The 27,383-nt window shown below is 53.3% G+C and overlaps 1 protein-coding gene across 5 annotated transcripts in view; it reads right to left on the bottom strand.

Moving 5' to 3' along the window:
• Positions 1-26,518, bottom strand: part of JADE2 (jade family PHD finger 2) — an 84,210-nt gene extending 57,692 nt beyond the window's left edge. Inside the window, exons 1-5 of one of the 5 annotated variants that reach the window (XM_075164585.1) lie at positions 25,511-26,503; positions 22,621-22,750; positions 18,526-18,583; positions 15,407-15,492; positions 3,938-4,095 (exon numbers count right to left, since the gene is read on the bottom strand). In XM_075164585.1, coding sequence (XP_075020686.1) covers positions 3,938-4,095; positions 15,407-15,492; positions 18,526-18,583 — 302 coding nt within the window. In that variant the 5' untranslated portion in view covers positions 22,621-22,750; positions 25,511-26,503. The other 4 variants (XM_075164588.1, XM_075164583.1, XM_075164587.1 and 1 more) reach the window with 4 other exon arrangements.
• Between the last annotated feature and the right edge of the window lie 865 nt (positions 26,519-27,383).

Genomic DNA, 27,383 nt, shown 5'->3' with positions numbered 1-27,383 from the left:
TGCGGGTAGGAAGAGCTGGTTTCCAAGCGCCCAGGCGGGAGATGAAAAGAGCAGCAGCGGCTGCGTACAAGGCACCTTTCGGAGGGCGAGATCCATCTCTGGAGCGGGAAGCGACTCTCGCACCCTCCGCAGCAAAATCTGCTCGCTGCCGATGGCTCAGCCCAGGAACCAGACCCCTGGGGCCGCCGCATGATGGGCTGAGTGTTATTTTGCAGGCAGTGCTTGCCTGCTCTCCAGCTCCCGGGGCTCTGGTGCCTTCTCCCCCGCCCTGCTTCCCTCTAGGAATTTCACATGGAAATGGCTGTCAGGAGTGACAACATTAGGACTGCATCACCCTGGGCATCCATCCCCTGCTGCCGCAAACCTAAGGGCAGGACACTCTGTCGCAGCCCTGCGTGTCACGCCTTTGAGATGGGGGGAAAAGCAAAACGCCGCCCCGGCAGCGAGGAAGAGCGGCAGCTGCTGGGCTCCCAATTTCCCAGTCTAGGAAAAAATCAGCGCTGGGATTTTTTTCCGCAGAGAAAGGAATTTGGATTGCCCACATCTGACACAGGGAGGATCTGTTGGGTTTATGTGAAATTTTTTGTTTGAGTAGGGAAAAAGGGAAGTTTGGAAGCAAAGGGGGCAACTGGTGCAGCGCCGGTGGGGCAGCAGCCGCAGGGTGGTGGCGAAAGCAGCAGCGCAGGTGGGACCAGCGAGGCACCCGCTCGCTGCTGCCGGGATGGAGAGAGAGGCGAATTGAAGCAATTAAACCAGGGAGGTAAGCGGAGTTGTAAGGCCTTTTAAGGCTGCTTTAGGCAGATGAAATATAGTCATCTCTTGTGAAAAAATACTTGACATTTCTCCAAAGGAGGGCAAGCTGCAAGAGGGAGTTGTCGAACACTGGAGGTACGAAAGGGACCTCAGCCTTCATCTGTCCTTGGCAGTCCGAACGCTGCTCTCTCCATCTCCGACTCTCAACCGGTGACCCAAGTGGGAAAACATTGAGGATTCCATCGGAGGGAGAACTGCTCGGGAGGAGGACACCCGTCTCTGCTCTGCCTTCTGGTGTGCATGTGGAGAGATGCTGTCCTGATTAAAAAAAATCTGGCAGTGTCACCACTTGTCCCCCTGGGCCGTGCATCGTGGCCACAAAGCAGGTGCAACCATTAACGCTGCTGTAAAATGAGCTCTTAATTCCACTCACATCGCACTAGCGAAGGCAAAATATCCTGAACAGGCTTCAGGCCGAGGACAAAGCCCTCCAGGCCATGCCTGCTGTCTTGCCAGCAAAAAGAGATGGTTCGGGCAGATGAGACGCGGTGCAGGACAGACAGACGGAGCAACAAGAGAGGAAAGACCTCCGAGGAAGCTAAGGCTGTGGGTAAGCAGCACGATCCCGCAGCAGCCCAGGAGGAGCAGCCCGGATGAGCAGGGCACGTCGCAACCCAGAGGGGCTGCAGAAATCCACCTGGGATTAGCTGAGAGTGATGGAGCCACTAACGAGTATCTCCGAGAGGTCACAGAGAACAGGTCAGATTTCAGAAGACCAGAAGATGACACACATTATCTGCCTTTAAAATAAAACTCGGGAAAACCACTAAAACACATAAATAAGCGATCTATATGAACGCATGCAGAAAATAACATGGGCTAAGAACCATCCGACATGGGTTGGGACCTCTGCGGTGGGTGGACAGGAGAGGAGCAGATGGGACCCACCTTGACTTAGCAAGGCTTCAACGCTACCTATCAGGAGATGCTCGCCGGTGTCCGTGGGCTATGCCAGGCTTCCTCGCGCAGACTCCGGGTACGCTTGCTCAGTCTGCCGAGTTTAACTCCGACGATGGGGAAGTCACAAACTCTTTGGAGAGCAAGGCTTGAACTCAAAATGGTGCTGAGGAATTGAAGAAAGAGCTGGAACTATTGCAAGAGGCAATTCATCAAGGATTATGGAATAGCGCCGAGCCTGAGAACAACCAAATGAGCAAAATAACCCCGAGAATTAGGAAATTCTTCAGAGGAGGATCTGACGGTGGAAGTGAAACCCAAGCTCAAGGTGAGCGGGCAGCACCAGGCGGTGGTGGGGTGTCCGATGTCCCCTCCAAAGCCCATGGGCATGTCCCTCTGGTGACATGGGCAAAACCAGGGGAAGCCTGGAAGATGGTGACAAAAATGTTCACAACTCCAGAAAACACAGCCTTTGATGGAAGCTTAAAATGAATGGATCTGTTCAGTCCAGAGGAGAGAGGACTGAGGAGACATGGTAGCGGTCCAAAAAAATTGAAAGATACTGGGAAAGGGCTGGTGCCGGAGCAGGACAGGGTGGGATGGGGACCTGGCGTCGCTTTAGGAGCATCCCTGAGTGGGAAAGGCGGCACCGGCAGAGCTGCCCCGGGGACCCGCGAAAACAAGGGCTTAGGGAAAAGCAGAAGGGCACGTCTGCAGCCTGCCCCGCGCCCCGGCAGCCCCCGGCTCAGAGGTCTGGGATGCAAAACCCCACCCGACGGAACGCCGGGAAGCAGCGCCCGTGGGCAGCCCCGCAGCCCGCCGTTCAGGCTGGTTTACACGGGCACCGCCAGCCCGGGCAGCGCCGAGCTATCAAGCTATCACTTTTCGGCTGGAAATAGCACCAGCACGAGCCCTCAGCTGGGGAGCAGAGCGCTTGCGAGTCCAGACTGCAGTTAGCTATCAAAGACAACTAAAAGAAGATACTCCACACATAGGGGGGTTTTTTTCCCTCTCTTTTTTTTTTGGGTTGTTGTTTTGGTTTGGTTTTTGTTTTGTTTTGTTTGTTTTTTTCCCAAGGATTAAATCAACTCAACAGCCCCCTTTACAACTTCCCTTTTGATGTGTTCAGACTCATAAAAGTTTCATTTCTTTCTCTGTTTTCCCCGGGGAGGAGAGGGAGCATACACAAAAGTTTACTTCAGAAGCGAGGTCGGCAGCTGCAGCGGCAGCTGCTGTTGCTGTGGGACAAGCGGAGCCTCCGCTGGGCTTCACACCCTGCCCAAATCCCGCGGCAGAACCCATCCTCCCGCAGCCGCCCCGCGCCCGCGCGCGGCCCCAGCGTCACGCCGGCACCGTGCTTTCGCAGGATGCGCGCCCGGGGTCGCACGCCACGAAGCGAGCGGCGCAGGAGCTGCAAAGCTCCTGCAAACCCTGTGAGTTTTGGGGTCCAACCCTTTGAGTTTTCGGGTCCAATCCTGCAAGTTTTCGGGTCCCTTCCTGACCAGTTCCCCCCACCGGCAGCACCAGCCTTTCCCCCGCAGCTCTGGCCATCGCCCTGGAATAATCCCCGGTGCACAGCGAAGGGGCAGCAGCTCCTCCACATTTCTTTTCTGCCCGAGCAGCTGTTCAAGTGTCTATTTTAAAACTCAGTTCCCTATTTTAAAATATCTAATGAGACACCGATCTAGGCCGACAGACGTCGTCTCTACAAGGTCCGGGAGCTGCTTGCCTATTTGCTGGGCTCCTTTTCCCAAGCCCCGAATCTCGGCATGCCTGTCACGTTTCCCATACGCATAAACAGCTTACATGGTAAAGAGGGAAGTTTTTAATTTCAGGGCCAACTCCTGCACCCCTGCCTTGAAATACCAGCGGTACAGCCACGTGTTTCTAGATGGAGATGCACCAACCAGCCAGGCAGAGGCTGGCGTTCTGACTGGTTTTCTGTTGGTATTTTTTTAGCCTCCCTTTGATTTTATCAGGTCTCTTTAAAATTCCCCGACCAAGAGGAGCTGGCCCGCCTGGCACGGCTCCTCGCTGCCGCCCGAGAAAAGGCGGGCATGTACGAGAGGGACTTTCAGAAAGCAACTGCCCACGGCAGGGTACGGTGGGAGGTCCCCGTGCATTCCCGTGCATCCCCTTTACGTGCTCTGTGAGATGGTGTGCACCCCACTAAGGCAGAGGGGACCCCGTGGAGGGGGACCCGGCAGAGGGGACCCCGCTCGCTTACCTGACCACGGGCTCGGGGATGGCCTCGGCGCTCGCCGGCACCTGGACGCCCTTCTCCCACTCCTGCCTCCAGGGATCGGCCAGGACGTAGTACTCGTCAGGGCTCAGCTGGAAGGAGTCGGGGATCTTCATGGCCGTTATCAGATCCGTACGGAAAACCTGCATGGGGAAAAACAAAAAAACCATCCAACAGGCAGGGTGAAGGGGTCTGGCAGAGGCTGGGTGCACGCACGCCCGGGGAGGGTGCCCTGGGGAAACAGTCCCTGAGGGGCGGCGGGGGGGGTGCTTGCATCCCCGATGGCACGGCTTTGGGGTGTCACTTCACGTCACCTCCGGGGTGAGGTTTGGGCAGGATTCAGGGAGAACAAGGCGTGCAGGCAGGGGCTGCCCATGCTTGGCCAGGCAGCACCGAGAGCCCAAGTCCCCGCAGCTGCAACCCCTCCAAGGTGCACTAGCCCAGGCAGACGTGAAATCCAGCCGCAGAATGCAACCTCGGCCAAGACACGGACTGGAAATTAGTATTAAACTAAAGAAATGACAGGCTGCTTTCTCTTAGGGGATCAATGTTTTAACATAGCCACACGAATATCTACTCCAAACGCCAAGGGATGTACAGCAACCGGGCTTCTCCACGTTCAGACTTGCTGGGGGAAATGATGCCTTCTTTGTTCTTGGCATCAATGAAGCTGTGGGAAACGCAGAGCCACCTCATCACCCCACTTTCATGTCCCCATCGTGTCACCTCACTGCCCCGAGCGGGGTCAGCCAAAAGCAGAAGGAATCCCACTGGGGTTCGGTTGCTCCAGTGGTGATTGCACACCGAGGAGCAAAAAGCAAAATAAAGCCAAGCTAGTGCTGGAAAACATCCTACTAAAAGGTGGTCTAGGTGCCTGCTTACACATCCACAGCCAAACACATGGAGATTTTTCCTGACCCAATGAACCTCCTGTGAGATCGACGCTGGACCCCTCCTCTACAAAAATCCTCCAGCCCCTCGGACAGTGAATGGGCTCGTTCTCCATCTCACTCCTGGCCCTGCAGCATCTTCCCCCAATATACTACGATGAAAAACTCATTCCAAAAAAATCCCTCACGGTAAATAAGATTTTCCTTCCAGAGGGTTGCCTGACAGCAATGACTCGAGCAATCCTGCCTCTTGCAGCATAAAAATAAATTGTAAATGAAAATGGATGATTTCTCCTCTCTACCATCTGCTATTAGCTGAGATAATAACCGACGGTGCCAGCAATCATGCCTGGACACCATCTCGCTCTACCCGCTCCATCCCTGCTACTTCTGCGGTACCTTCTGCAGGGCCGGGATGGATCAGGTGTTTTCTTCAGACGCTGTTTAATCTGCTCGCAGAGTCTGTTCTCCAATGAGCACTGCTTTGTCAGAACCACAATAAATGATACAATACGGTTTTACACTTTTGATAGAAAGATAACACGCTTTGGAGAGTATTTAGGAAACCAAATCGGCTGAGATGCAGGAAACTAGACATTAACTAAGACCACTGAGACCAGTATTTAGGTCAGTTTGTTTAATCCTCAGAGTCTTAGCTGCTAACCCAATTAGAGTTAAATACAATACATAAACAACCTTTTCTATGTTGGGACCTCTTTGAATTTTACTGGTACCCTCCTCCTGATGCATCTGCTTGGAGACATTTTTGACTACGTCTATATAAACCTGATTTGAGTTGGCCAGACACAGTCTCAGCGCATCCTTCAATAAACATAATTAACAGCCTACATATTACAGTCAGAATTAGGCTCGGTCTGAGAAAGATCAGGTTCCTTTAAGTCTCTATGTGCTACAAATGCATGGTTATAGACACCACAGTAACCTTTTAATACGCTGCCAGGGTGAGAAATCTAAAAAAAAAAAAATATTAAGATAGATGTTAATTAAACAAGCAAAGGGATATGTGAGATGTCATAGTCCTTCCAGTGCTGCGTACCAAAACAAGCCAAGTAACCCCGTTGCAGCTCGCTTTCTAAAACGCAGTGCACAAATAACGCCCCGTTCTCGACACCCCGGCCTTGCCAGGGTCACAACTCGGGCAAACGGCATCTCCGTTACCCAGTTTTGGTGCCGGTCTCCGACAAGGACAACACAAACCCGAGCAAGCCTCCCGCCTCGGACCACTCTGCTTTGGTGGACAAGATGGTCCCCCCTGCCCGGACCACGCGTGGTCGACGGCAGCATCGGGGGCCGGTGCCACCTCCCTGCCCCAGCCATCAGCATCGCAGCACACCTACGCCATTTGCAAAACTGTTACAGAAAACACTAGTTTGGGGACACTTGCTCTTGGGATTCCTGGGCAAAGCCAGGTAGGAATGGTTTCCAAAGGTGCTGGGCACCCGATGGGTTTTCATCGGGTCCAAGTCCCCGGACTGGACCCTGCTGACATGTAAGTGCCCTCCACCTCCCTCGCCGCCAACTCAGTTGCCTCCGGAGGACACCCCCTTCAAGGCCGCGGGGTGCAGGAGCATGGCATCACTCTTTTACGGCATGCAAATATACACAATCACCCCAGGAGCCTGGCAGCGCAGGCAGGGCCCCGCGGGCAGCACAGGGCAGCGGGCAGCAGGCATGCTCCTGCTCCCACTGCAGGGCACACGACCTGGCAGCCAGCGCAGGAGCAGCGATGGGGGACATGGCACTGCCCTTTCCAGGGCAACTGGCCCCCAGAAAAGTCCAGCCGTGTCGTTAACCTGCCCTGAGAGGTCTCCCCCCGCCCCGGGGCGCTGCCACCCACGGCAGCAGCCCCCTTTCCAGAGCCTCACCCCAAGCAAGGATCCCCACTTTCTTTTGCAAAGGCAGCGCCAGGCAACAGCCTGAGAGGCGACGGGCCCCATCGCTTCGAGGCAACTCCAGGGGTGGGCGGCCACGGCACGTTTATGTCAATGCCTGGCCCATCACCTTCCTCCTGCCGATGAAGAGGAGGACGGAGGAGCCTGCACCGACATGCCCCGCGTCGTGCAACCAGCCCGGGGGGGAGCCGGCAGCGCGGCTGGGGAGCCCTGGTCCCCCCCCGAGGGCTGCCGTCCATGGGCAGGGAATAAAGTGACTCCATCTGATCCTCGTGTCAGAAAGTAAACGCATTTTGCTTTGCTTACAGCTATTACTTAGATAATTTCTTTAGCGCTCTGGCTGTTTGCTGGGGTCGTGGCTTCGGCGGTCCAGGCGCTCTGGCAGCATCCCATAGGCAGTTGGCCGTGCATCCCACGCTGCTCACCGCTGCTCTGAACCAGCAGGACCAGCCTCACCAACATCCTCTGCAGACGCACAACCCTCCGGCAAACCACCGCGTGTACCTCGCAGCCTCCGCGTCGGGAAACACAGCAACGGGATCAGCCCTTGGTATAATTTCTCCCCTCTGCACGGTGCGGATCCCAGGCTCGTGTTTTCCGCCATTAAGTCTTCCCCAAATTCATCCCTTCTGGCTTTTCAGCTCACATCGGCGGCGAAGCTTAGTTTTAATTTTAAGCCAAATAAGCATGATTGTCTCTATTTCCCTGAAGATGATAAGGCACATCGCAGGCTGGATTTGCAATCTCACTACTTCATTTATTTAGTCCTTCTTGGAAAACAGATAAGCTCACCCATCCAACGGCAGCACGCACGCCCGCACTTTATCACAGCGATGCCTCTGTCTTTTCATGAAGAACTGGAAATGCTCAAATTATTAACTATCAAAGCAGAACACTTTAGAAATGATAGAACGGCACAGAAATTGTAAAAGAAAGCAGATCAGTTGTCTGGAAATCTCCCAACAGCTAATACGCTCAAATTGTAATCTAAATGTCTTTTTGTTTTGAATTGTCTGGGATTAGGGTTGGGAAAAGACTCAATTATTCTACTCAAACTCCTCTGAATTATTTATGAAAACCAAATAAAGGATAAATTGGGCACTGATGAACCGAGGACCTGGCGGTGAAGAGAAAGTTGGGTACCAGAAAACAAGCAATTTTCCCTCAATAGGAGTGTTTACTGTTTCTCCCCGGCCACAGGAGCTGACAAATTGTCTCCGAGGCCAGGCTGCCCCGCTCCCCGCTCCCCCCGCCACCGCCGCAGCCCTGGCCAGGCTCCGGCCTCCCCCTCCAGCTCGGCAGCGGGATCCAGTTTATTGCCTATTGATCTGCCGGCGACGGGGAAAGGCCAAACCAAGACGTGCACTTTATTACCTCTGCTTGCTCGGGAACCTCAGGCAGGTTTCAGCGATGCTCGGAGATGCATCGCACCGATGCGCAGGGGCCAGCCTCGCCCTTGTGTCAGCTTTAAAGACGGGGAGAAAGAACACGAAATTGCAAAATCCCAAGACATTCCAAGCGAGGGAACAGGAGTCAGGAATGTGAGAAGTCACTGGGACAACAAAGTCATCGCACTGCCCAGTGATACATCAATATTTTTTGTTATTTCTGCAATTTGCTGTTGTGAAGCAAAAACTGTATCGATTTTGTCTCTCATAAAAAAAAAAAAAATCCCCCGAGCTAATTAAATATAATGTATCTTCCGATTTTCACATCCTAACGCTTCACCCTGCTCCAGCCCGGCGCGGGAAGGATGCTCCTGTGCAAGGGTTGGATTCAGCTCCTCCTTCAGCCCCAGGCGCCTCGTGCATCGGCCGTTCCACCTCGCAGAGGAGCTGCTGCTTCACCCGCCCGACGCAGCCGTGCAGCGGTTGCCCGCACCCCTGAGACGGCTGCTGGGCATCTCCAAGAGCTCTCGCATGGACCAGCATCAATTTGTCCAACGCTTGGACAACCTCAGAGAGAAACACCTACCCCTGGGAGGAGATGCCGTGGCTCGCGGTGCATCAGGAACCCTTAGCAAAGGACTCTCAGGCTGCGCCGCTTTGCAGCAGCATTTCTCCTCCTCCTCCATCTCTCCTCCATGGCCGACCGGCCCCTCTCCGAGCCTCTCCACCACCTTTCTGTGCAATCCTTGTATCGATTTCTCGGTTCTTTGACTCACTCACAAACCCCTCTAATAAAGTGGCCCGGCAATCTCACCGTCATTCAGCTCCCACTTTAGGTGCTCTGTCAAGGACTCGGCTTTTCAAGTGCCTGCACCGTAGGTCTGAGCCTGCCAATTATCCCCTTAGCCCTAAATACCGACCTGAAAACACCGAATGCAGATCCCGCGGTAACGACTTTCCCCTCGTATGAAACCAGCTCCTGGGTGAGAGCCAAAAAGCTGTATCTGTTTTGGGCTTTAAATCGAAACGAAAAGAAACACTCGTCTAGCGCTGGTTTTAATTAGCTTTTAAAACAGCAGCCAGCCCAGGGACTGCCGTGCAGGATCCGGCACGGATGAGCACACCCGGCAAGGCTGCGCGGCCTCGGCATCACCCGACACGGGTACGCAGCCGGGGCCGCCGGCTCCAGGCGCCTGCCGCAAGCCAGCCCGGGTGAAAACCGGCTCCGAAGGGACTCAGCCAAACACAGACGGGCTCCAGCAGGCCGGGTCCCCGTGCACGAGGCTTTCTGAGCCAGCAGGAATTGTTACACATTTTCCCCTGCATCTACACCCAGCTGACCGTGGGGCTTTTAGATCTTGCTCCTGGGGCAGAGGAACAGGCTCCATTCCTGCTCCCAGCCCCGGGATGGGATGCAATTTTGTTTATAGGCAAGAACATCTGTATCCCTGAAAAGTTTTAGCAAAAAAAAAAAAACCTGTCCAAAGCACTCCACACTGCAAAGCACCGGTACGAAATGCAAGAGAAATGAAGCCCATCGTGCAGAATCAAGGACATGCTGGAAAGCGCAACGTGCTCGCTAGGGAGAGGGTGGACAGGAGAGGTGGGAAGGGACTGGCCACAGACCCTGCAGTCGAAGTCTCACATTTGAATCTGCTCCCTCCTATAAGCCACCAAATCTCCAATCTTGCCCCGACACCCTTGCCTCCGCCGCAGCGATGCGGGATGTCGCACGGACGACCTCTCCGAAGCGAGCGCAGGCAGCTCCGAGCATCGCTCTGAAGGACGAGCAGCAGCGGGTCACGCACGAGGGACGTGGGAGTGCTTTTTGACACCAAGATAACAGGTTTTCTTTAGGTTTTGGTTCAACACACTTTTCCCCCTGCCGACTGCCGTCCTGGCAGCCGTGTCCCACGCGCACCCCCCGGCCATAACCCCCTTCCTCTGCCCACACCGGGACCAGGGCAGTCTCCGGCTGCCTCGTCTGCAGGGCTCCCTCCTCGCTTCCAGCCAGCGCTGTTAGCCCTTCACCCTCTCAAGCATAAAATTGTTTGTTGTAGCTCATGAGTCACAAGGATTTTTAGAGAAAGAGACAACAACGGGAACAATGGGAGCCCTGGGAATAGTTTTTGGTTGTACAAACTGTCTTCGTATCAGCTTGAGCCGGCACCTCGGCGGCTGCAGCCCTCGTCTGCCCAGTCCCGCTCCCCTCCCGCCCCCCAGCCCGATTGCCCTGCTGTTATATCACATTTTTCCAGCCCTTCCACAACGAGATGAGTGGCGATATTCGGTAGGAAGGCTCCGAAACGCAGCAATGCCTGGTGTGTGTTTGTAAGCAGCAATATTATCTGCCTGTGGGGAAAAAAATACTTACTCTCATGTTCATTTAGGAGCCAGCCTGCTATCTCTTCATCTAGTCTTGTTTCCTCTCGAAATGCTGAATGTTAAAGATTCAATGAACAACAGAATTTAAAATAGGAACAAGAAGCATTTTTGTCTGGCCCTTCTCAGCATTCAGAAGACAATGGCATTAATCTGTTATCCCCACGCCGGCTTGGGAAAAGTGACAAAGCTGCTGCAGTCAAACCTTTCAACAGAGACGGATTTTCTCCTCATCCAGCCCAGTAAAAGCATGTCCAGTCTTGCTTGGCCATACTCGTAAAAGCCCTTCTTCAAGCACGGAGAGCCCAGGGACTAAATTCACATTGCACTGAGCCATTATACACCTATCGCAGGGAAAAAACCAAGATCTAATGCACTAAGAATTACTCTTTAGAAGGGAAGCAATGAGGATGTTTGTTACAAGGGTTAAATCCTTGTAGAGAGATATAAAAAGACATCTTTCAAAACATGGAAGTAACATCTAAACAAGGCAAGCAGAAAATAATGTAAATTGTATAAATCTGTGGTTTCCCCTTCATCTTGAACCCTGCCTGCAGCTGCGGTCCCCTCGCCTCCAGAAGGTCCGGACCAAAGGCGAAGGGCGATGAGGATGTCCGGTGAGAGGAGCAGCACCCGCAGAGGAGAGCTGAGACTGCGAGGGCTCTTCAGCTCAGAAGAGGGACAGCTAGAGGGGCGTCAGGCAGGTGGTTTGCACAAAAAGGCAGAGGTTTCTTTCCCCCCCCCCCAATATATTCCAGCAGTGCAACTTATTGCAGGGTAGCGTTTTGGATCCCAGATAGTTCAGGAGCTAATGACTAACGCACCGGCTAAGGCAGTGACTCAGAGGCAGCATCCGAGGGAGTCCCCGGGCCGCTGATGGCTGGGAGCTGGCAGACAGAACCGGCGACTACCATTACACACTTGCCTTGTTCTTATATTCTCCCCTCAGACACTGACAACTGTTCCCTGTCAGAAACAGGAGAGAGGGCTTGATGACTGCAGTCTAACCAGCAAGGCTTGCGCTCGTATCCCCAGCAGCCCTATAGCCGGCGGCAGGATTGCACTAATGCGCCACTAAAAGAAGCAGAAATCCGTACTTCAGGCACGTCTTATTCCCCGCTGCAGATTCAGCATCCAAGACAGGGAGGACCTGAGCGAGCATCCCCCTCCCTCCAGCTCCTGGGGCAGGGAGCACGACCAGCATCTTCCCACAGGGCTCCTCAGCCGGCGGCGCCCAGGGACGGGTACCGGCCACCACGCTCCGTTTGAAGCCAGGTTCAGAGACAAACGAGCTCTAATGAGATTAATTAAAATGACCAGATTGGTAGACTGCTATCACTGCAGATGCAAGAAGCTGCTGGCAGCTGCCCACGTCCATCCTCCGCCTGCAGGCAAAGGCAGGGCAGGAGAGCCATGCCCATGCCCGCGGCACCATCGGCATCGCACCGGGGCTCTGCCCCGAGGTCTCTGCTGCCCAGGCCCGGGCAGGGGAGGACGACCGTCACCTCTGCAAGAGAGGCAGCCGTGACAGAGGCCTGGTGCCCGGGACACGTCAGGAAAGAGCCCGGGCAGAGCCCCGTGACAGGCACAGATAAATATAATCACCCTCCCTGGCAATGGCCCCCTTCGCGGATGTTTACAAACAGGTCAGTACTTTTCCATGTTAAGAAGCTTGTTTTTCCAGATGCCTTGTATCGGCTGGTTTTTAATGTGTATAGTTAATCCCTTCTCACAGAGTCTTTCATAACATCACCCCCTGACCTGGCTAATAACTATGCAACACTAATGCTTTTGATTTTTTTTATCTCCTGCTCTGGTTGTCAGGGGGAATGCAGACAGCAGCTCGCGGAGAAACGGGGACACGACTTTGAGAGGGGCAGGAGAGCTCGGCCGTTCCCCAGGCACACAAACCCCCTGCGCACCCAGCCCGTCCTCCAGCATCGCCGCCCCTGGGGACGTCCCGGACCCTCTGCACCTGGGCAGCAGCTCAGCTCTTGATAGAGCTACCAGCCATGTGTAAACCTGGAGTTTGAGTTACTGTCTGGAGAGGATTGTCCAGCCCCAAAATGTCTGGGGCAGGCTGCCCGGGGGGTTCAGCATCTGATAATACATTCATCATACTCTCCCTGTTACCCTCCTGTGGTTTCCATCCTCAATGGGATAGCAAAGAAAAAGGTACTCTACTACTTCATGTCAAGTAGTTTGACAGTGGTGCGGTTTCTGTTTTACACTTCTCAGTACTCGCTCCAGCAGGACACGATGCCCATCCCAGTTTGTGCCCGAAATCCTCCAGGGCTCCTGCGAGAAATCCCCCGGGACGTGCCAAACCCTGCAGCGTTTCAGAGATGACGGGCAGTGGATCCCACACAGGGACCAGAGAGGTTCACCGGTGCTCACACTAAGAGCAGAAGTTGGGTCACTCGTGGAAAGGTTTGGAAGATGCTGTCGTAGAGGAAATCCATAAACCGGCGCTCACTGGAGTGACCCCCAAACCATGACCATGCACCGCTACAGGTCTCGGACTGCCGCACGGGGCAACCCCAGGGACACTGGGGACACTCTCTCCTGACCCCTGGGTTTCACCTGGAGCTGAATTCAAGCAGACCCGGATGCCAGCGGCCGCGGGGGAGATGCGGGGTAAGGGGAGCACAGCTGAGATCTGGACCGCTCCCATCTGCTCAGGTTCCCACCACGCTTTTGTAAAAGATGGTCTGTCAGCTTGAACATCCTGGCCAAACTCCAATTTGAGTAATTACACATCGCCTCCCCAAATTCCCCTGGAGTTTCACTTCAGATATGCCACCGGGGTTCACTTTCTGTCCCAACTGTTGCTAAGCTGGGCACTGTTAAGCTTTTGCTCCACTTTATTTGTTCCAGAGCTACATTTCACTGAGAACCATCCTCTGGGCATAATGGAGCATGAAGCAGAGGGACAAGCCTGGCCTCCGCAGGCCCCACATCTGACGTCTCCCCCGGTGCCGTGGACTAAGATCTAGTTTTCATTCCAGCTGTTGCAGAGCAGCAAAACTTGGATCCAGGTCTGACCATCCTTCATAAAGCGCAGAAGCATTTTCACTTGGAGTCTTGGACTTATATCCAGCAACTTCATTAGCAGCCAGGTAAACTCCTAGCTGGCTGATAAAGCTAATTCATGTTAAAGACAAAAGCGTGTCTGTACCAGCGATGCAGAAAGAGATCTCCTGACACAGGCTCTTTTGGAGGAGGATTTTACTGGGCAGCGGCGGGGTGGCCCGTGTGGCACGGTCGGTGACACGGGTCACACCCTCGCGCATCTAACCAGGTCTAACGCCGGGCATCTCCGCGGGACTCCTGAAGGCACCTACACGGCTAATCTGATGCCTTTACGGACACACCGGGCACAGGGATGGGCAGTTATTTCAGAGAGGGGATAACGGTGTCCCAGGAGGAGGAGATGCCCTAAATGCTTCACTTTTTCAGTGGGGGATTCAGCTCACAGAATACATCCCCCCACCCATTTCGAGAGACACATCTATAACCAAAAAATGACATTACCAGCCCTAACGCACAACTTTCCGACAGCCTTGTCAGCAGCCAGTGACATCTGCACCCCTGGTTCTTTGCTCTCTGGAGTGTTTCCAATTACCTCAGCTGGTAATAACAGCTTTTCAGCCCCTCTCTTCACCCCAGGCACAAACATCTCGGACTTTTTAAGTCTCTATCCACCGCCAACACGTTAAGATACATCAATGTAAATCTGTCAGAGGGGTAAGAACTAAGTGCAGCTGTAATTCAGGCAGTGACCACAGGAAAACCTCAAAATCTCCACTCAGCTTGATGCAAAGGGAGGATGTTAGAGAGGTTTGTGCTTACCGGGGCACAGCCTCAGCAGAGGCGTAACGTGGGGGCTTGGGAAGTTTACAGCCTGCGAGTAGGCATTAGCCATGCCACCTGCATCTAAACTTAGCTCCATTTGACTCCGGACCTCGGTCCAGAGGAAAGGGAATGTGAGAACAATGTCCCTCTGGCTTCGCTCACGCTGCTCTTGAAACGAAGATGACCACCGCTAAACACTGCAGTTGCTACAACAGCAGCTCATGCCTCGTATAGTTTCCATGTCCAGTGGAAATGTATCCGAAGCACGCGAGGGAAAACAGGGCACAGCATCGTCCCGCCCAGCACGGTCCTGGGGAAACACAGCTCCTCCCGAGCCGGTCCCAGACCCGGCACCCAGGGGCAACCTGGGCAATGCCCAGGGGTGGGCAGCGCTGCCCGTACCAGCTAGGAGTGAGGGAAAACCCTGCAGCAAGGTCAGACGCCAACGACCTCAGCTTAATGCCCTTGAGCCCCGTGACAGGAGCAAACCAACACAACATAATCCGCAACTCAGCTGTGCTGTCTCTCATTTCACGGCTCTCTGTACCTCCCACTTCTTCACAGGGAGCAGCCTCCAAGCCACCGAGCCACCAGTGCTATGACCTGTGCCATTAATGAAAGGGCATCCAGGCAGGCACCCAAACCGGGAACTTCAGCACGTAGCCATCCCGATACTGTAGGACCTCCCAATCCCACCAAACTCAACCTCTCCCCACGTGCATCAACAGGGATGGAGTGAGCACAAGGACCCCAACGGAGTGGGCACAAGGACCCCCCACCCCTCATCAGAGATGCCCGCTGGGTACCTCCGCCTGCTCTCTCCCAGAGAGCTGAGCACGAGGCTGCGGCTGGCACCGCTGGCGGGAGCTGCGGCTCTGCAGCGTGGGCTCTGGCTTCTTGGAGGTTGCCCTGTCCTGGCACCCACCGCCCACAGCCAGCCGTGGGCATGCCAGCTGCCACCACATCTGGGCAAGCATGGCCCCGGGGGAAAACTCTTCTTTGGCGAAAGCCTAAAAGCCCACGTACCTCAGAGGGCTTCTTCTCCTTCTGCCGGGACCAGGTGGATTTGGTATTCGGAATTTTGGAGCATCTGGAGGCAGACGTGGTGTGACCTGCAATGAGGCAACAGAGACAGGTTACCTGGAAAAGAGACAAAGTTTTTTCCGCATCTTTGTCACCAGCCCCATTCCCACTACAACAGCCTGAACCAACACTTTGGGTCAACACTAAGAGGCAATAGTACCTTGACATGGCATTATTTTTGTGCACATCCCAGGATACTTCACCAAAATAGATTAACATCACTTTCCTGCTGCTATAGATGATGAAACGGAGGCCTCTGAAATTTAAAAACACCGTTTTCAAATGCAGACATCAGAAATGAGAAACCCAAAGTCATGAATAAGAACGGCTTCTAAGAGGGAACGAGCCAGGGCTCATTCCTGGAATCAGGAATCTACTGGGATCCGGAATTAAGGAGATAAGACCAAAAATTTTCTAACAAGGATGCTTAAAGACAAGCATCTGAACTGCTTCAGACCCCATGGTCAAACATACTGACCAAATTGGGTAGAACTCCTCTGCCCATGCCAGGACTAATAATTTCCACGCCTGTGTGCAGTTCAGCATCTAGTGGGAACCGCGCAACAGGGCACACCGAGCAAACGCACTTTACAGTTTTCGGTAGTAAGAGAGCATTTGCTTTGGGATTTGGGATTACTTTACTCTGGGAGTATTACAAATGGACTCTCATAATCCTGCCCGGAGCAGTATCATCACCACCGTTACCACCTCCAGAAGGCAAGGGCAGCTAAAGCCTGAAATGTCCTGGGGCCATTATGTTATTAATCTTTATTTCCAACCCATATGTATTACTATCACTGAAAAAAAAAAAGCTGTATGTATTTGGTAATAATAAAGTAATTACTGGAATCTTTTTATAATAATGATGACCGGTGCGTCTTCTGTATAGCAGGACCCCCCCAGATTCCACTATATAAAAATGTTTTTGTAGTGGAATGTTTTATATTCCACTATATAAAAATGTGTTGCACGTAGGGTGCAACAAATTAACTATCGATAGGCCTATTTAACACTGATTTTATCTCTGGAAGGCTGAATAGGAGGAACCACCACCATGCACATAAGCAACTGCCAAACACGATGGAGCCACGAACGCGAGGACTTCAGGAGGGGCTCTGGCCAGGAGCCGAGCTGGCAGAAGGCACCAGGGCTGTCCTGGTTACCACCGTGGTGGGAAATGTCCCGGCCTCTGCCAGCTCAGGCAATTGAGTCCCTCACGAGCCCAGATAAATCTCACATGCCTATTTTTGCTCGCAGGGGAAGAGGCACTAGTTCACCTTGCAGTCTTCACTTGATAAACTTTACTTGATAAAGTACTTTCTTGGACTTCACAAAACAAAGACCAGATCTGATGGCATCAGTCGTTCCCAAAGGACAGCTGTTCCTCTGGCTCCAGCGTCAGGCTAGATCTCATTAAAGTGGGCTGCTCATAAATGCATTTTTTTTATCATGTCAGTACGTAACAGGGCTGCGTAGGCAAAGCCCACAGTAGAAGTCCCCGGGAAACGCTGCTTTACTCGGCGAGCTCAAAGCATTGCAGCAGCAGATCCACAGTTTATACTGAGAGATCCAGTCAATAAATTCCACCTTGCCCCCTCTTCTCAAGGTACAATGCGGTGCTACAGCTATGTAGACTTAAGGTAACATGCCACTACCATCCTTTCCTGGCGGAGGCATAAAAAAGAAGGTCATCACTTTGTTTACAATTATGCTGCAGGAGAGCATTTGTCAACAGCTTAGATATCACCTACAGCATAAATATCCAAGCCCAACAGAGATAAGGCCATGTCGTTTAATACCGTGATTAAAGATGCCTTACCCCCGAAAGGCAGGGAAGCCAGCTAGCGTGGCTCGGCTTGGTAAGCCTTTGAGCATCTGGGGATTAGGAGACGGGAAGTTTGGAGCACGGCTTCCAAAACAAACCCCTTTCTGAGATAGAGATGTTTTATTTTACGAGAAGCGAGCGGTGTTGACAGAGCCTGAAACACTTTCCGTAGGCAGGGCTCAGCCCCCAGACCCCCCCCGGTCTCCAGCAGGACGGGGGTCCCCTCCGGCAGCCAAACAGCAGGTTCCCGTCGGCTGTAGCGGTGCAAACTCCGGTCATGCTGACAATTTTTTTGGCTAAAGCTGTGGGAACGGCAGCCAAACCCAGCAAGATCAGCCTTTCCATAACCCCCTGTAATCTCCCCATCATCCTGTTAGGAAAAGGCCCAGAAGTTTAGTGTCTTTAGCGAAGTCCCTTTCGTTCTCGGATATCCAGCAGCCAGATCCTGTAAAGCGTGGAGAACAAATTCCCAGCACGGCCCAGATGAAATTACTCTGACATTCGTAAGACACCAAGAGCAACTAGTAGGAAACTCCGGAGCCCAGACAAGGGATTAGAAGACTAGTGCCTCGAGGGTACTGAGCAGTAAGGCACTGCGCTGCGTCTGCAGTGGGTGAAACCCTGGAATAAGTGGGAGAGGAAAGCGCTCTATTTATAGCCAAAATTCACCACATTTGCACATTTATTGTTGAGCACATGCTTCTGTGCTTTCCTGAATGAGGATGAAGTGAGGTAGATGTTGAAAAGCAAGCATGGGCTTGCCAGCTTTGCTGGCTTGAGCCTTATCCCTTTTCCCACATCACTCTTCAGCTCGCAAGAAGGGAACAAGAAGGCGCCGGTTCTACCCTGACTCCAGTAAAAACTTCCCTTTTCCCCAATACAACTCACTCAAGAGCTAACCGGTCTCAGGCTGCAGCTCACAGGAAAGGACAACTTGTCTACAAAGAGTGTTTGCTTCGTTAGCAGATTTGCAATCAGCAGCTCTCCCTCGCCCAGACTCCTCACACAAGGCAGACACTCTCATCAGTTAAGAGGAGCCACAGCCGGGGCGTTTAAATTGATATCAGCTTGTTGCTGCATTTCTGACAAACCCAGCCCAGCGCACAATTCATTGTGCAGAGACTTCCCAGTAAATGCAGTTTCCTCCACTCTTTGCAAAGTAATTATTCAAGCGTTTTCCCTGCTGGAGGTGAATTGCTTAGTTATCTTGTTCAAAGCCTTGAATTAAAGGTCTTACTGTCAGTGGTGTCTGAGTTATCACTGCTGATCGAGTACTTGCGTCGTTTTTCTTCCATCTGTAACAAAAGAAATTGAACATTACACTTAAAGCCCAGGAAACTCATCTCAGCACCAAATCACTGTTATCTCTGAATATCTGCACACAGGTTATCCCAGCACCAGCCAGTACTTACCCTCACGACAGACAACTACCCAGGGGCTTAAAAAAGGAAGAAAACAATCCTCATAGTGGTTTTTTTTTTAAACTTTAAGGGTGCCAGTTTCTCTCTACCAGCTTTCCCCGCTCCTAGGAGATACAGTGAGTACACGTTGATCACTCAGCTTTGCACAGCAATTTGCCCATGCAGGATTCACAACCAAATGTCCCTCCCTCTGCAAGAGCATGGCCACCGGCGGATGGCCCACCACGGCGGGTGGCCCACCACAGCGGACGGCCCACCACGGCGGATGGCCCACCACGGCGGATGGCCCACCACGGCGGACGGCCCACCACAGACCGTGGTGCTGTTGGAGGGAACAAAAGACATCCCGTAAACTACCTGTCTGGGCTGCAAATTTGAGAAGGGCACAGACAGAAGAATGGAAACTATGCGCACTCTCAGTATGTCTGCAGGGGAAGTCCGAGCATCACGGAGCTGAAGAGGACCCCTGTGTACAACGAGCCCGGGGTTTTACCCTCTGACTCATCTTCCCACTCAGGTGGTATCTACTTCTTTTAAGACTTCTGGTGTATCTGTCACACAGCCAGCACACGCGCTAGCCAAGCCTGAAGCACGCTTCCCATCACCCAGAGCTGCTCTGCCTGCTCTGGCACAGCCGTGCAGCCCCCCGCCGGCACCGCCAGCACCGCAGCTCCCGGCAGGGTGAGCAAGCGGCTTCTGCACAGCTGCTGTGACTTCTCCATCCTCTCGGAGACAAAACCACAGCAGCGGGTACCCCCGCCCCAATTAGGAGGACAGGAGACCCATTTCAAGCTCGGCTGCTGATTTGCTTTGTGACTTTGAACAAGCTACAGAACCGCTTGAAATCAGCAGGTTCTCCTGAACTCACCCCTCGGGAACTGAGCACTCGGAGCTGAAAGTCAAATACCTGTACTAGTAGGTGCTAGAAAAGAGAAAGAAAAGAGAAAGAAAAGAGAAAGAAAAGAGAAAGAAAAGAGAAAGAAAAGAGAAAGAAAAGAGAAAGAAAAGAGAAAGAAAAGAGAAAGAAAAGAGAAAGAAAAGAGAAAGAAAAGAGAAAGAAAAGAGAAAGAAAAGAGAAAGAAAAGAGAAAGAAAAGAGAAAGAAAAGAGAAAGAAAAAATAAATTTTAACTTTTGAAGACCCCAGTTTACCAATGTGGCTGGTGGCTGATCAATGCAGCCCCCAGCACAGGGCTTTGGGAGCTGGAAAAGTGCTACGCATGGACCGGACAACTATCCAACAGGCTGTGAGCTAACATACACCTGCAGAAAACAATGTTAACCTTGTGGAAACCTTCCTAGTACTTTCTGAGACATCTTGCAAGAATCCAAGGGTGTTAACATGGCATGTACACTACTGCTTCCGCAAGTGATAAGTGGGAATGACAATAAAACACTGGTTTTGTGTGGTTCGGTCGCAGCAGGTACTAGCAGCACACAGACTGGGTAGCAGGCTAGAGCATTTCCCCCCAACAACAGGAAAAGTTCCACATAAGCATATAAAACCCCTGCAATGCCTGTATTTTACAATATATGGGCTATGTTTTATCACACCATTATAAGGGATAATGCTACAAAGCATCATAAACATTTTAACTATCAGTGTTGTGGTAAGGCATTGCCCTGTCAAAACATGATTAAAAATGTTCCTTGAGAATGTGGCAATATCAATACTTTCCCCCAGTGATTCAAGGGGAAACGGATGTTATTAAACCAGCCTCGTAGCCATTAGATTTTGCTTGGGGAAAATGATATTGAAGACAGCTCTAACTGCAATTTATTTACTTTTAGTGGAAATTCTACCTGAACCTTTTAAACTGGTTCCAACTGGTTTGAAATGGCAAACGGGCTTTTGGACCACAAAGCTGGAGCTATGCTTTTATTGATTCTGGAGTTCCTAGTCACAGAGATTAAATAAGCCAAAGTCAATGGGGAAAAGAAACACCTGAGCTGAAGCAAAGGAATGCTACTGACAGCCAGGGAGATTTCCAGAGTTCCCCATCTTTGCCTTTACAGCAAGCCAGTGTCGTTGACATCACTCTCCTTCCAAGGGAGGGAAAGAGGTATATGATTAATGCACAGCACAGGTGTCAGGATGCTGGGACTGGTTTTGGCTCTGATATATATGTGAGAAGATGCACTGATCATCCCTTTAATTGAACTTGGTCCCTGCATCCCGCTCCTGTCCTACACCTACCTACACAACGCACTTTTACGCGCTCACTATGTAACCGTATGAGTTTATATTCACATACAGAAGTGGTTCACATTGCAGGTAAAACAGTGGCTCTACTTCAGTAAATCATTTTGCCACTGTTTGGCAGGATCCAAGTCAGCATCCTCTGAACCAAATGGCACTTCAATTGCTCTGAATGAAATTCTGGCTTGAGCAAAGTACGGACATCTCTAACACAGCAGCACTGAAAGGCAACCACTGCCTGGGCAGAGGATGGCACACAACAGCCCACAAGGTACTCTGTGCCTGAAGGAAGGAAAATTTGGGGCCAAAACCACAGGGCTCAACCAGACCTTTTCAGAAAATGGTTAACTTCCAGGCAGCGTTAAGAAGATGCTGTTTTCCAAGGGAGTCATCTTCTTGAGTAGCCAAACAGTAGTAAACCACATGGCACTTAACAGAGGAATTTACTGTAGGAGAAGGGTAATTGGGCCATTTCCCACCTGGAGCACAGGGTTATAAAGTCTGATGGCGGCTGGGTGAGCCATCGGCTCCCGACACCCCTCTGGCACCCAGCGCAGGGGACCCGGTGCCCACATCCCTCGCACTCCCAGGGCCAGAGCTCCAGCCCCGCCAAGCCTCGCACGGAGCAAGCTCTCAGGAGCAATTCAGTTGGTGTGCCACTAAACAATTTAAAGTCTCCACAAAATACGGTCTCTGCTCCAAAATTAATCCTTTGTTTACATTAGAAGCTAATTTCACCTTTAACTGACCCATTCCCCGCATGGCATCATTATTAAAGTCATAAACAAATACCAAAAAAATTTGTAATACTTTGAAAAGGTCACCGTTAGGTCAAACTTGGCCCAAAATCTAGCTTTTACAGAGCCAGAAACCAAGAGAAAGGTTTCTATGTATGCTTGCTTAAAAAATTCAAACAGAAACAGATGTGGGTTTCTTTTATAAACAAATGAACATCCCCCTGAAGTGTCTGCAACTCAAATCCACAGGCATAGCCCTGCGCTAATGCCTGGAAACCCGAAAACGGAATTGCTTGCAAACTAACACATGTTCAGCATTGCCTTTGTTTAAGCTGAGAAAGGCAGATAAATGCTAAGCCAAGGAAGATGATGGCCCTCCATCAGCCTAAACAAATGTAAATCACTCGGGCCTTGGACAAATTAGCCGCAGGACTGGTGGTAAAATTGAGATGATGGCCTCAGGCTGCCTGGTCCTGCCTCACAGCAGGGGAGGGTTGAAGAGGAGCTTTTGGAGATGCAATTTTGCCCAGCCCATGCAACCTGGGAGAAGTGAAGGCAGCAGTACTCTTCCCACGCAGAGAGGCATGTGCCCAGATCCTGAGCTCCTGTCCCACCTGGGCACTGCTCCCTGCGTGCACGCTCCCATGCACACTATACCCCAAAAAGCCTCATCCAGCCTTCAGCCAGCAAACAACTGCTTCCGACGAAGTCCTCGCTTTCTGCGAATCCCTCCAGGATCCTCATGCTCTGGGGAATCCGCTGACGTTCCCCAGCTCCCTGCAAACATCAAGTCCACGTGGGATTTGGAGCTCCTGGTGGCATCACAGCACCATTTGCAGGGGCTGTTTGCAAGGATGAACCACTCTGGATTGCAGCAAGCAAACTAGAGAAATTCATACATGCCTGTGCACCCGGGGAACAGGCACAGAAACCTGCAGAAGTTGCAGTAAAAAAAAAAAAAGTATTTGGTCATCACCTCTTCCCAGCGCTCATCCGCACGTTAAGGGATGCACCGCGCTCGGTCCCCCTGCGCCGTCACCTCTGACGCTGTGACAGTTGAGCAACACCGGCTGAATTCTGTGCTCTGTTTGTGAGCTGCAATGAGACTGCAGAAAAACCACTTCCCTGTTTGTTCTTCCAGCACAGAAATAGGAACACAAACAGAAAATAGTGCCCCCAGCGGCATGCACACCGCTCCGGCCAGCCCGGACCCCCGCTCCCAGGGACCCCCGCTCCCAGGGACCCCCTGTCCCATCGCCTGTGCCCGGGCGGGTGACGTGGAGTCGAGGGGCAGCTCATCAACGCTTCCCCTCTGCGTTAACTATTTCTTTGCTCTGTCTAGGAATACCAGCAGGTTGTTAGAAAGTATAAGAAGAAGGGTGGAGGGTTGGAAGGTCCTAGCTTTTATACCCTAGGAGGGTTGTCCTCGTCGGATTGCCTTCTCTCATTAACAATTTTGGAGCCATGCGCTGCTATAGGAGGCTCTGAGAGAGCAGCAGCATTGCCCGATGCAGGCACAGCCCCAATTTCACAATAACAGAACAAACTTTTTGACCGAAGGATGCGCATCGGCTGTGCCAACAGATCGTCAGCAAATCTTGGTGCACAGCCCTTACATCGCAGGGGAAGCCCCGTTGCTCTTTTCTTAACCTCCTTGATAACCCTGCAAAGTGTAAATCCAGAAAGCCACGATCCTGGTAGCCAGGAACACTCATTTTCTGGGCAGCAGGAGCCTGCCCCTGCCAGCCAGGGCTCCCTGCGCCTCCACCTCCTCCACAGGCTGCGGTCAGCTCCAGCATCTTCAACAAAAAAACTCAACTGCCCAGGTGAAGAGAGCGCCATTCCTCCTCTCTTCCACAGCAACTCTGCTTGCTGTCTTGATTCCCTGGGGCAAAATCTAATCTCATTTAAATTTAAAACAAAACAAGCCCTCGTTTACTTCCTGTGCCTTGCCTTTTTCCACATCTACAAGGGTTTTTTTTTTTCTTTACTACTCACATTTATAACTTTGCTTGCCTCTTCTGATTTGTTACCCTCTAATTATCCATTTTTTCTTCAGCAAGCCCAGACAGAGCACAGGTAATCAGAAAGGTTACTGCGGGCACTCGGGGCCACCCCTGCCTTCGGGCAGGAGGGAGCGGGCAGGGACACAGGGCACGGGCAGGGACACAGGGCACGACTCTTCACCCGCAGTCGGCTGCTCCATCCTGCAGGTCTCTGAGCATCCGCAACTCAGAGGAAAATCAACAGGAGCTATGGGCGCTCCAAACTTTGTACCACATACCCAGAGAAAGGCAAAGACCAGAGCTTATTTAAAATACCTTAGTTTGAGGACCACCCATCCACCAACTTTCAGAACTTGGTGTCAAACACTATCAGCAGCCACCAATACTTTAAATGAATTGCATCTCCCTGCCTACAGACCTAACATGTACCCTCCCATCCTTTGCTCCCAAGCCTTCATTTTTGGACATCAGCCTCAATTTTCCTAGGAAAAACAAATTTAACCTTTGATTTAACCTTTCTGCAAGCTATTTTTACTTCTATCTCAAGCTTATTTTAACCTCAGTAGCCAATAAATGCTTAAAGGTCAAACACCATTCCTAAGAGCCGGGCTCCTCACCCCTGGGAGAAAGGCTGAGACCATTGATTTTTTCCCAAGCAAAATCCCCTCTTAGAAATGTCCCAGCAGTAGGAGGGTCTAGGCTCAAACCCGTAAGTAAACAATGTTCACTGTCGGTGCTGAGAGAAGGAGCTGGGAATTTTCCCTGTGAATGCCATCCTTCCCTTCCCACTCAAAAAGCGCTCAGGATGTGCAGGTATGGAGAAAGAGAGAGATTTTTTTTTTTTCTTCCCCCCTAACTGCACCTGAGCTTGACCCTTCAGCAGCCCCCCTGCCTTTGCAGCGCTTCCCAACTTCCAGGTGGCTGCCTCCATCCCCAGGAGCGGAGCAGCCGGGGGGCGGCGGGGTCAGGGCGGCAGGTAAGGCGCTCCCAGCCCCGCTGCAAGCCCCGCATCCCAAAAGCGAAGCGGCTGCCCCGCTCGGCAGGTGGGGAAGGGGCAGGAGCGGCCGCGGGGGCGGTGCGGGCCCCGCCGGCTCCCCCCCGGGGGGATGAGGGAGGGAGCCCGGGGCGCAGGGGGCCGGCTCGGCGCTGGGGTGGGGGGGAGCCGCCCCGCGGGACCCCCGGCGCGGGGGGACGGGGGATGTTTTCGGGCCCGGGCGATGCGGGCGGCGGGGGGGCGCCGGCCACCTCCCGGGCCCGGCAGCCCGGGGACCCAGCGGTGCAGCGCGGCGGGGGAAGGCGGCGGGGAAAGCCCCGAGGCGCGGCGGCCGGGAGCGGGTGGGGAGGGAGGGCAGGCGGGAGCCGGCAGCCGCCACGCCCCCGGGCACCGCCATCCCGGCCCCGCGCAGCGCTCCGCGCCCGCGGGCCCGCCGCTCCCCCTCACCAAAACCGGCCCCGCGGCAGCGCTGCCCGGCCGCGGAGCCCCGGAGCCCCCCGGTACTGTGCATCGCCCCGCGGAGCCGCCGTGCGCGCCCCCTCCCCCCGGCGGGCAGGGCGCGGGGCAGCCTCTGCCGCAGTCATTAATTTGGAAAATAAAAAGGCGAAGCCGCGAGCCGACCCTTTAAAAGTTCTTGTTTACATTCCCGCTGCCTCCCTCGTACACTTTAAAACAAGAGTGACCAACATGCGCAATCCACCCCTGGAAATGCTGCACATCCCCCGCCTCGCAGCCGGGGGGGAGGGAGAAAAAAAAATAATAATAAAAAAAAAATAAATAAATACAAGCAAAGCAGGGGGAGCTGCAAAATAACCATCCGCTGCAAAATAAGCCCATTCCCGACGCCAGCCCCGCCGAGCCTTTACCTTTGCCAGGAGAGTGTCCTCCAAGAGTTGAGCCTGTCTCTCGGGTTACGGGCGGGGAGGAGGCGGGGGGCGGGGGATGCTCCCGCAGTCCCCGGCCGGGAGAGCCCCCTCGCCGGCTCAATCCGGTGTCATTGCCGGGGCCGCGCCGGCCGGGCCCTCCTCAGGAGCGGCCGCCCGGTAACTCCATGGATGCGGCCCCGCTCCCAGCCGAGATGGCCGCTCCGCGGCGGCCGGGCGAGCCCTGCCCGCCTGTTTCTCTTTCTTTTTTTACCCCGCACTTCCTCAGGCTCTCCTCGCCCCGCCGCCCGCCCCGCCGCCGCTCGGGCTCCGGCAGGGAGGCGGGGAAGCGACTTTCGGAGCGGGGACGGATAATGGTGGCGGCGCTTCCACACACACACACACGCACACACACACACCCCCCTCCTCGGCCGCCCCAAATCTTCAATTTCTTTCCTTCCTGCGCCTTCTCCCTCCCCGGGGCGCAGCGGCAGGGCCAGGTGCGGCCAGCGCCGGTCCCATCCCGGGCCGCGCCGCCCGCCCGCCCCGCTCCTCACCCCCCCGCCGGCCGCCGGGGCCCCATGGCGCTGCCCGGAGCCCCAGCGCCGCTCGCCCGGAGCCCGCTCGCCCCGCAGGCGTCCCGCCGGCCCTGCACACGCACACACTCGCACTCTTTCCCTCCTCTCCTCTCCTCTCCTCTCCCCCCCCCACCCCGCTCCGCTCCCCCTTTCCGCGCTGTGCACAGGCGTACACGGGGCCGCTGCTGCAACCTTAAAAAAAAAAATAAGCTTATACTTAAAAAAAAAAAAAAAAAGCTTTTGGCGCCATATTAATGACGTACTTAAAATTTGCCATTTCTCCTGCGTCAAAAAGACGGTTCTTGCCCATCGCGGAGCGGGCGGGGGCCGCGGTGCGGAGTCGCTTTCTCCCCCCCTCCCCCCCCCGCGTAGCAAACTTCCGCGGCCGCGGGGCGGGCCGCCGGCGTGGGAATTGCCGGGGAGGGCCGCGGTGCCTCCGCGCTGCTCCGCGGGCCGCGCCGGCACACGCGGCCGCTCTGGAGGGGCGAGCAGCGGCTGGGCTGGAGATGCGGCTGCAGCAGCAAAGCCCCGAGGGGGGTGGTGTCCCCCACCCCAAAACTTCGCAGAGTTTCCGCGGAGGGGAGCGGAGCGGATCCTGCCCGCCGCCTGGGTGACCCCACCGTGTGCTCCCCAAATGGACGCTTTGGGCTCAGGGTTGCCTATTGCCAGCTGTTTCCCCAGGATTAAAAACAGCAACAGCGCGGCTGTCAAGATAAAAACCAGTTTCTTAAATTAAAATAATAATAATTGGATGGAGCGGTCTATACAATGTACATCTTCCCAAACTCTTAGAGGCCCTACAGTAAAACAAACTGCCAAAGTTGTCTTGCACCGTTTTAAACCATTGCTGCAGAAGATTAAAATTCACGTTAAAGATGGTCTTTCAATCCGCCATCATCTCTTAAATTCATTAAGCTGGTCAGCTCTAAAACTGTGAGTTATTGGTTGTTAAAAACCATTGGGACCACAGCTAGAATCACCACAACTAAGGTAGTCAGATGCTCCCCCCTGTACATCCCTGTTCTGACTCCTTACAATTTGCTAAACTTGAAGAATTAGGCTCCAACTTTCTGCCTTGGCAGCCTGTGGTGGACGTTTTCCGAACGCTCCAAGTTCTTTGGCTCTTCCAAGGATGAAAGCAGAGGAGGAATGGCGCATTGCTTTGGTCATTCTTGGGCTTGTTGAGGTTTTTTGTTTTGTTTTTAGGACTGTAACTCTGGAAATAGGGTCTTGAAATTTGGCATGAGGCAGCCTTTTATGGCCTTTTAGATAAACCCACCCAACTGAGTCATGTTATT

This window comes from Calonectris borealis, chromosome 15 (assembly GCF_964195595.1).
Source record: "Calonectris borealis chromosome 15, bCalBor7.hap1.2, whole genome shotgun sequence".
NCBI lineage: Eukaryota > Metazoa > Chordata > Aves > Procellariiformes > Procellariidae > Calonectris > Calonectris borealis.
Note: the sequence above shows the minus strand (reverse complement) of the source record. Positions and strands in the feature narration are given on the sequence as shown.